Here is a 9520-nt window from a genome sequence, read left to right as displayed (position 1 = left end):
GGCGAAGCAGGCGCGATGGGGAGCCGACTAAACGGGCTCCTGTGTGGGTGGGCGAGTGGGGGCCTACTTTCGGCCATCTTGGGGCCTACCCACAATCCTCCTCTCTCTCTCTCTCTCTGCGCCATCTTCAGCCGCCGACATGAAGTGAGTTTCGGGGCCGCGAGAAACCCTCTCCATCCGTTTCCATCCGCTGCGTTCTCGTCGGCGTTCGGCGACTCGGGGCGCCGACCTGTGACCGCGGAGGGCAGAGGCGGGGATGCCGATTGATATTTGTGTCTTCCCCTCCACTTAGGGTCGAACTGTGCAGCTTCAGTGGGTACAAGATCTACCCGGGCCACGGCAAGCGCTACGCCAGGATCGATGGCAAGGTAATGGGCGGCTCGGTGCAGTTCCTGCTGTGCTTCCTCCGGTTCCTGTTGCGGCGGCGCGAGTGATCATTCCGGTCACAGCTCACGAGGGAGGGTCGAGCGTTGTCTTTTTTTTAAAAATTAAACCCCCCCCATCAAGAGAGACTCCGGGCCCCCGAGAGCAAAGGAAGTCCGGGTGGTCAAACAGAGACGACTCGCCCCGGACCGGTTTGCACGGGCACGGAACGAGATTTCGGGTAACGTCCGGTCCGGTTCTCTTTTAGGTTTCGGTGGTGCCCACCCACACCCCACACACACCCCACACACCTCACCCCCCACACCCCCCCACACACCCCACCCCCCACACACCCCCAACCCCCCACACACACCCCCCACACACACCTCACACCCCACACACCTCACACCCCACACACCTCACCCCCACACACCCCCCACACACACCCCCACCACACCCCCCACCCACACCCCACACACCTCACCCCCCACACCCCCACACACCCCACCCCCACACACCCCCCACCCACACCCCCCCACACCCCACCCCCCCACACCCCACCCCCCCCACACCCACCCCCACACACCACCCACCCCACCCCCCACACCCCACACACCACCCCCACCCCACACACCCCACCCCCCACACACACACCCCACCCCCACACACCTCACCCCCACACACCCCCACCCCACACACACCCCCACACACCACACCCCCACACACCCCCACCCCCCACACCCGTCAAAACTTTTCAAGCAAGTTTAGTTTCTCGGTCGACGCAGCCCCCCCCCCCCCCCCGACCGATACGAGGTGCAGTGTCGGCAAGAGCAAACGCTGTAAATACCCTCTTTTTTTACGCACACACACTCGGGGCAATTGACGTTCAGTTGCCGCGTATGCGTCAAGTCGTTGATGTGCAACTTTTAATATACAACCAACCCCTATGTTTAGGTCAATTTCCAGTGGGGTCGGCTTAGGACTTTGCCAGAGGATGAGATAATTGTGTGGGGGAGGACGAGTTTGCAGGGCTGTGGGGAGACGGGGGAGTGGGGTTGAATTTTGGATAGTTCTTTTCAAAGAGCGGACGCAGACATGATGGGCCGAATGGCCTCCTCCTGTGTTGTATAATTCTATGATTCCATGACTAACGTTCTTGTCTCCATAAGTAGAAGGCTTTACATTAAGGAGTGATGCGCCTAATGTCTCTTTATGGTCATTCAGATTTCAACAGTTTGCGTTTTTGGCTAAGAGAAAACCCCAGACTCTTTTAAGTAATGTAGCATTATAACGGTTGACAAGAGGCGCGCTTGCCTTCCTGGCAGCCTGCAGTAACAGTCGGTATTATTTCCACTCTCTGCGCTGCCTTTGGAGGACCTTCATCAGGGAGGGAAGGAGTGGAAGCTGGAATGTTGGAAATGTTTTCGGGCTGGATAAAATCACCGGCCGGGCTGGATGCCGCCCGCGGACCTTTCTCAAATAGGGATTCCGACCCATGGAAGCCAAAAAGTTGGACCACCCTGTCCTAAGTCAAAACGCCGCTCCCCTATCCTCCATTACTGCCGCACTTACCAGCTGCACTTTCCTTACAGTATATACAGAAAATCCAAAGAATTGCAAATTCTGGGTTTTGCAATCACTTGTTAAACTACTGTCGTATGAAAGTGTTTAATCAGAAAGTCTGTACCCACAATATGTTGATAGTTGTGTTACTAACTATTTTTATAGTTATACTTGATAGATGGGACCAGTGATGTGTAATTAAGGTGTTACTGATCAGTTTCTTCAATGCAGGTTTTTCAATTCCTGAATTCAAAATGCGAGTCAGCATTCCTATCCAAGAGAAACCCTCGACAGATCAACTGGACTGTCTTGTATAGACGCAAGCACAAAAAGGGGCAATCTGTAAGTAAACATTTCAGTATTGTGGTTAGGTTAGGCTGTGGTATGTTTGTTGTGGACATTTGTTGATGTGATCATTCCATTTTGTCAGTCTCTTTTGAGTTGATTCTTAAATTGTTAATGAAAGTATTATTTAATATTAATTTTTTGGACTGTGATTGCTTTTTACCGCTACGGTTCAGTGCATGCAGCTCATAGTGAACAATTAGTCTAGTTTGTATGAGGACTGAAATGGCAAGAAGTAGCAATTGTCAACGCAGACCAATTCCTTTATGTTCTAGGATTCTACAACAACAACAAGATTGCATTTATAGAGCGCCTTTCACGTCGGGAGGACGTCCCAAGGCGCTGGACAGTTGGGTCGGGACCCGAGCAGGGGGGAAATGGTCAGGGTGAGGGGAGGGAAGGGAGGGAGCGAGGAGGGGGTAGAGAGTCGAGAGGGGAGCTGAAGGCACGGTTGAGGAGAAGGGTCTTGAGACCGGCCTTGAAGGAGGAAAGGGAGGAAGCAAGGCGAAGGCACTGGGGGGTGGAGTTCCAGAATTCTACATTTTCTTCCTTTTTGCCCAGAAAACCACTCTTGACCAGTACTTGATCTGTCAAGGAAAAGTAGTAAGTGGTCAGGACATCATCTGTTTGTCAAGAGTACGAATTGATTATTTCTAAGCATTTGTTGCAGATGCCCTCTTTCTGCTAAAATCAAGTCTTTTACTCTAACTTTTCTGAAAGAATAAGTATGTATGTTGTAACAGTAGTTTTAGAATGTCTCATGGGTCAACCAAAGCAAATTGGTAAAAGAGAAACAAAAGTTGTGTTTCATAATTACCTGTTTCTTTGGTTTTCAGGAAGAGATTCAGAAGAAGCGCTCTCGCCGTGCAGTGAAGTTTCAAAGAGCTATCACTGGTGCCTCTCTGGCTGAGATTTTGGCTAAGAGGAATCAGAAGCCTGAAGTGCGCAAGGCTCAGCGTGAACAAGCAATCAGGTGAGATGTCATGTTTTTCCTCTGCTGTACAGGAATTCCTGCCTCTTGTTTTCCTGAAGGTTCTTGCCTCTTGATGGTATACAATTGTGGGGTGAGTTGGCAGCCTGAACAGTGATCTTTGGCTCACTAGAGTTGAGACATTATTTTTTTTGATGGTATACAATTGTGGGGTGAGTTGGCAGCCTGAACAGTGATCTTTGGCTCACTAGAGTCGAGACATTTTTTTAAAAAAGTTTTAGTTCATGAGGTAGTTCAACTGACAGCATTGCTTAAGTTACAAAGTACATTTATTTACCATGATTGGATTGCTTTTCCAGGGTAATAATTCCTTTTTTAAAAAAATTTTGGTTTGTGGGACACTGCTGTGCGCAATGGTCTGCCGAATTTCACCCACAAAATATACAGTCAATTCACTTTACAGTATATACAGTGAAGCGCTTTGAGACGTCTTGAAGACGTGATAAGGCGCTACATCAAATGCAAGAATTATTATTGTATTACAGTACAAATTTTAAATCTTTTTTGTTTTCATTTAACAACCCTATATCGGTGTAATGTGCTGTTGATGAAAACAGATCCCAAGGTACACTTTATGATGCATTCAGTTGGTAACCGAACCAGATTCTAATACTTAATACTCTTAACAGGGCTGCCAAAGAAGCTAAGAAGGCCAAGGCTGCAACGAAAAAAGTCACTGCACCCACAACTAAGGTTAGTGAAACAAGCATTTTGTTGAATCAGGGTTCTGTTTAAACTTTCTATTTACTGTGGGAATTGTTTTTATATATATTTTTTAAAAAGACAGAATACAATTTTACATGAATTAATTTCTTTATTGACTGTTTCAAACAAAATATGGTTTACTAGAACATGATGTCATTGAATTGATGCTACTGACAAAATATGAAGTTTTGTGTAAATCTGCAAATAAACATCTTATTAGATTGTTTTATTGAAAGTAATGCATAGTGAGGGTGGCTTCAGGGGAAACCTTAAGAGCTAAATGTTTAGTCTCATTTAATTTCCTTGCTATTCTGGCTTGCTTTATACACACAAAGAATGGGACTATAGTAGATGAGAGATTTGATACACTACTGGGTGAGCATGTCTGCTCTGCATGCTTATGGCATGTATGATTTGAAGGCGTCAAAGATAATCTGTTATTGTAAAATTCACTTTGGGTGGGAAACTATTTTTACTACTGGGTGTATAACAATTTATGTATAGTATGTAAATCACAGCATAGTTGGTTATATTGAGGCATCCTGAAACTCAAATGGACTGACCTGGCCAGCCTTTTCAGAATAAAACAATCTTGACTGGATGTAGTTCTTATGCTATCTTTAAAGTGTTCGAATAGACCTATTTGCTCAATTTACATATCATACAAGTAATAAAAGCAGTAACAGCATCTTAAGAGATTCATGGGACTTGTCTAACGAGGATATATCTACCTGTTGAGGCTGAGATTATGTCTACTTTTTTAGTCTCACTGATTGATGAGCCAGATAACCGAGTCAATGCCTTTGATTAAATTGATTCTGCCAACTTTCACCAGTTGTCTCCTTATAGTGACATTAATGCTTTCATCATTCATTCAAATTTTAAAATGAAAGCAGAGCTGTGACTTACAGATAGTCGGGAATATAGGTTCCGTTTATGAATCTTGTTTTCACAATGCTTCCATAATGTAAAGTGGTACTTTTCTTCTGCAGGCTCCTCAGAAGTCAGTAGGCAAACAAAAGTTTGCCAAGCCAATGAAGACTCAGGCTCCACGTGTTGGTGGAAAACGCTGAAGATTATAAATAACCATTCAGTGTTTTCAGTAATAAAGCCTGAATAATAAAATGCAATGACTTGTTTTTCAAAAACTATATAGTTTGAATTACACAAACATCCTGAATTGCAGGAAGACAATTGACCATACTAATAATGTCAGCAGTTGGTTTTAAAGAACTACGTTAAATACAGCAATGCTGGGCCGTGATTTTGAATATCGTGACGTAACAAGCATTTCCATTAATCCTGTCAAAATGGACTGCCACATTGCCCTGGTCAGGACCACTTTCCTTCACCATGTTGCCCGCCTCTGGCTGTAACTCACTCCCTAAAGCTGGCGAAACCCTCATCTACGCCTTTGTCACCTCCCACCTCAACTACTCAAAACACCCTCCTCGCTGGTCTCCCCGCTCCACTATTCATAAAATTCAACAAATTCAAAACTGTTGCCTGCATTCTTACGCTCACTAAACTCCGTACCTCCCTTACCCTAGTTCTTGTCAACCTCCATTGGCTCCCGTCAGAGTGCGTCAATTTCAAGATCTTCACTCTTGTATTTAAATCCCTTCACGCCCTGGCATCTTCAACCGGGTTCTCTCCCTACACCGCTACCTGCTGCATCCCCTTAACTGGCTCTGGCCTCGTCCCTTGGATCCTCTGCCCCCACTATTGGCCGCCATGCTTTCAACCACTACTCCCCAAAGCTGTGGAACTCACTCAATCCCTTTGCCTTGTCCCCTCCCTATTTTCATGTCAGGCTTGAAGACCTTCTTCAACCATACCTAATCACCTTCCCCTGGCTCAGCATTGGGCTCTGCCACTGTTGAGCGCTCCCGAGATGATGTGAAGAGTGCCATAAGTTGTTTACCCCCAAAAATTCTGTATTTAGAAATCACTACAAGAGAGGTAATTTCATAGGTTTTAAGCTGGATGAATGAGAACAGACTTATAGTACTTTTATAGTGGCATTGACATGATTATTCTAGATTCTTTATGGAGACATCAAATAAGGTTTGAAGACATTTAAGCACAAGGAAGAAGTAGGAATCTGTAATTTACAAATTGCATTAACGTTATTCCTTTTGAGTGTCATTTAGTTTAAAATGTGAACCTGTTGTTTTACTCCTCGAAACAACTCCATTTAATGATCTGCTTCTGAATGCAAACTTCTCAATTTAAAATGGTCATTCAATTTATTGCTATTTGTGAGACATACTTGATCCTGTATGGTTTGTCTAACCAGTCACTGCATTCCAAAGTAATCTATTATGCAAAGTACATGGAATCATTTTGACCATGAATTATGTTGAATGCAACATTGTAGGTTTACACTCCACTGCATTGCTGGAGGCGCTGTCCCTTGGATGAGATAAACTGAGGTTCCATCCGGCTGTTCAACAAAACAAAATTACATTTGTATAGCGTCTTTCACGTAGGGAGGACGTCCCAAGGCACTGGACAGTGTACAGCATTTCAGACCTGAGCTGGAGTCAGTGGGGAGAAGGGAGGGGAAGGGGGTGGCTAATGACATGGTCGAAGAGGAGGATCTTGAGACAGGACTTGAAGGAGGTTAAGGAGGGGGCGAGGTGGAGTGATTGGGGGATGGAATTCCAGAGGTTGGGGGCAGAGTGGATGAAGGCTCTCCTGCCACTGGTGGGGTGGGTGGGTCGGGAGACGTGGAGCAGGACAGAGGCGGCTGAACGGAGGGAGCCGGCGGGTTGATAGGGTGTTAGGAGATCCCAGAGGTAGGGTAGGGTGAGGCCATGGAGAGCTTTGTAGGAGAAGACCAGGATCTTGAACTGAATCCTCTGAAGGATAGGGAGCCAATGAAGTCGGGCGAGAATGGGACAGATGGGGTCATGGAGTTTGGTGCCGGAGAGGACAAGGGCTGCAGAAGTTCTGGATTATCTGCAGCCTGTGGAGGGAGGAGTTGGGAAGGCCGACAAGCAGGGCGTTTGCATAGTCGAGCCTGGAGGTGGTGAAGGCATGAACAAGAGTTTCAGTGGCCTGAGGGATGAGGTAGTGGCGGAGTCGGGCAATGTTACGGAGGTGAGGGAAGGCAGAGCGGGTCATGGCTTGGATGTAGGGAAGAAGACAGTTGAGTGTTGAACAAGACACCTAGTTTCCTGCCTGGCTTGATGTATGCAACCATGGAGGTTGATGCTGCCAAAGCCTGAGGTGCAGAGGTGCTGGTGCGAGCTAATCAGGAGGGCCTCAGTCTTGTTCACATTCAACTGTAGGAAATTTGCCCTCATCCAGGACTTAATGTCCAACAGGCAGTCTGTCAGGACAGCAGTGGTCCTGGAGTTGAGGGTGGAGGCAGAAAGATAAGAGTTGGGTGTCATCTGCAGACATGGAAGTTGAGTATGTAGATATTAAAGAGGAGAGTGCCAAGGACAGAGCCCTGGGAGACACCAGCTGCGACAGTGCAGGGGCTGGAAGAGAAACCGTTGGAGGCAACAAAGTGGAGACGGTGAGAGAGATAGGAATTGAACCAGGCAAGGGCAGGTCCGCAAAGATTAAGTAAAGAGAGGCAGTGTATGAGGATGGAGTGGTTGACAGTGTCAAAGGTGGCAGAGAGGTTGAGAAGGACAAGTAGGCAGAGGGAGCCCTGATCACAGATGTACAGGTGGACAATAAAGATCCCATGGTGCAAGAGAAAGGCTTCTACTGTCCTGGCTGACGATTTCCCACATAAAATTAGTAATTCATTTCATTGCCGTTTGTGGGACATTCTTCTGCTACTTTTGCCTGTAAAATACACAGTCACTCCACAGCAAATCCTGTCAAGCACTTAGAATCATTGCATCGATGTGATAAGGCACTATATGGCCCTGTTTGCCGGTGACAGTTCTAGGGTGAGGTATTCTGTCCCTGGGGCCAAATTTGCTCTGTCTTGAGTTCAGGAATAAAATTGAGCAAATAAAAATAAACTTATAAAACAGTTAACGCTCATCAGAGAAATAGCCATGAATCAAACAAGCTTCTCCAGTACTGCCAGGACCAGAAATAATAACGCTTGCATTTGATATAGCGCCTTATCACATCGATGAGACGTCTCAAAGGTGTTTCACAGAATATACTGTCAAGTGGATTGACTGTATATTTTGTGGGCGAAACGCGGCAGCCAATTGCGGGCAGCGGTGTCCCACAAACAGTCGTGGATTGAATGACAATTTTTTTTGGGGGGGGAAGGATTATTACCCTCAGAAAGTGATCCGGCAATTGACTCAACAACCAGGTTCCTAATTACTGCTAGGTAAACAGGAGTGTGAAGGAAAACCCGGGTGGGTTCTCTCGCTCGCGAGGCGAACTCGCTAACCACCGAGGTACGGGTTTTTTGTTTTGTTTAACACGCACATATAACATGGAGTCCTGCAGCTCAGTGGTTAGAGCACTCACCTCGCAAGTGAGAGACCTGGGTTCGATTCCCGGCGGGGCGAAACCTTGGGCAAGTTTCCTCACTCCACACGCCCGACAATAATCCCTCAAGAAAAAAAAACAAAAGCCCAAAACAATAAAATTGGTCACTTCAATCCGCGACTGTTTGCGGGACCCGGCTGCGCGCAATTGGCCGCCGCGTCCCGCCCCACAAATACACGGTCCGTTCACTTTACCGCACGCTCCGCCGAGCGCTCCGAGGCGTCGCGAAGACGTGAAAAGCGCTGTATCGAAACGCGAGGGTGATCCTTTATCATCATCGTTATCATCGTCGTCGTTGTCGTCATCGTCAACCTCGCGATTAACACCCGCGGCTCCTCGGGGTTGGGTTTGCAACGCCGCGGTGGCAACCTCGCGGCCGCCTCGAGCTCGGCTCTCGCTGACAACGTCTTGCGCGTACCAGGGGGAGACCGTCCCGTCAAGTCAAGTCAAGTCAAGTCAGGGTCGGGGTCGGTGTAGTAAATAGGGAAGCAGTTGGTAGCCTTGACGGGGAAGGAATTGGGGTGGTGGTGGAGGAGGAGGGAGGGTGGGTGGGGTGGGGTGGGAGGAGGGAGGAGGGGGAAGGTCAACCAGCAACCAAGCGGAGCCAAGTGAAGTGAGGATGAAGTGAAGTGAGGATGAAGCGAAGTGCAGTGAAGTGCAGTGCAGGGTTCGGAGTTCACAGCCTCTCACCCCCCACAGCAGCGAGTCACCTCCGGTGGTGCAGCAGCCATTTTGTCTATCCGAGGAAACCTTTCCCGCTGGAGCGCACCCACCATCACCACCACCACCACATCACACAACACACACACACACACACAGAGAGAGAGAAAAAAATACACAAACACCATTGAAACAACAACGCGTTGGGGGTGGGGTGAGGGGGAGGGGGGGAAATAAGGATTATCTTACGTTTCTTTTGACACACACACACACACATAAAAAAAAAGGGGGGCGAGTCCGGGAAGGGGTGGAAGGAGGAGAAGAAGCAGAAGAAGAAGAAGAAGAGGGGGGGGAAAAAAAAACGCCAACAACCGCCACCACCACCACCACCATCATCATCATCATCATCACCTC

At 47.6% G+C, this 9520-nt stretch overlaps 1 protein-coding gene across 1 annotated transcript; it reads left to right on the top strand.

Annotated features, from left to right (window-relative positions):
• Nucleotides 1-114: 114 nt before the first annotated feature.
• On the top strand, nucleotides 115-5082 carry rpl24 (ribosomal protein L24). The gene is made up of 6 exons (NM_001292423.1): nucleotides 115-144; nucleotides 293-368; nucleotides 2158-2268; nucleotides 3108-3244; nucleotides 3892-3955; nucleotides 4960-5082. The coding sequence occupies exons 1-6, from the start codon at nucleotides 140-142 to the stop codon at nucleotides 5038-5040; spliced, it is 474 nt and encodes a 157-aa protein (NP_001279352.1). The 5' UTR covers nucleotides 115-139; the 3' UTR covers nucleotides 5041-5082.
• Nucleotides 5083-9520: the final 4438 nt, after the last annotated feature.

This window comes from Callorhinchus milii, unplaced genomic scaffold, assembly GCF_018977255.1.
Source record: "Callorhinchus milii isolate IMCB2004 unplaced genomic scaffold, IMCB_Cmil_1.0 Scaffold4, whole genome shotgun sequence".
NCBI classification, from domain to species: Eukaryota; Metazoa; Chordata; class Chondrichthyes; order Chimaeriformes; family Callorhinchidae; genus Callorhinchus; species Callorhinchus milii.
The sequence above is the reverse complement of the archived record's forward strand: the minus strand, read 5'-3'. Positions and strand labels throughout refer to the sequence as shown.

What these genes read in the sequence shown, in the direction of transcription:
- rpl24 (NM_001292423.1), top strand. An exon ending in ACGCCAGGATCGATGGCAAG is followed by an intron (nt 369 to 2,157) that starts GTAATGGGCGGC and finishes TCTTCAATGCAG; the next exon opens with GTTTTTCAATTCCTGAATTC. An exon ending in AGCACAAAAAGGGGCAATCT is followed by an intron (nt 2,269 to 3,107) that starts GTAAGTAAACAT and finishes TTTGGTTTTCAG; the next exon opens with GAAGAGATTCAGAAGAAGCG.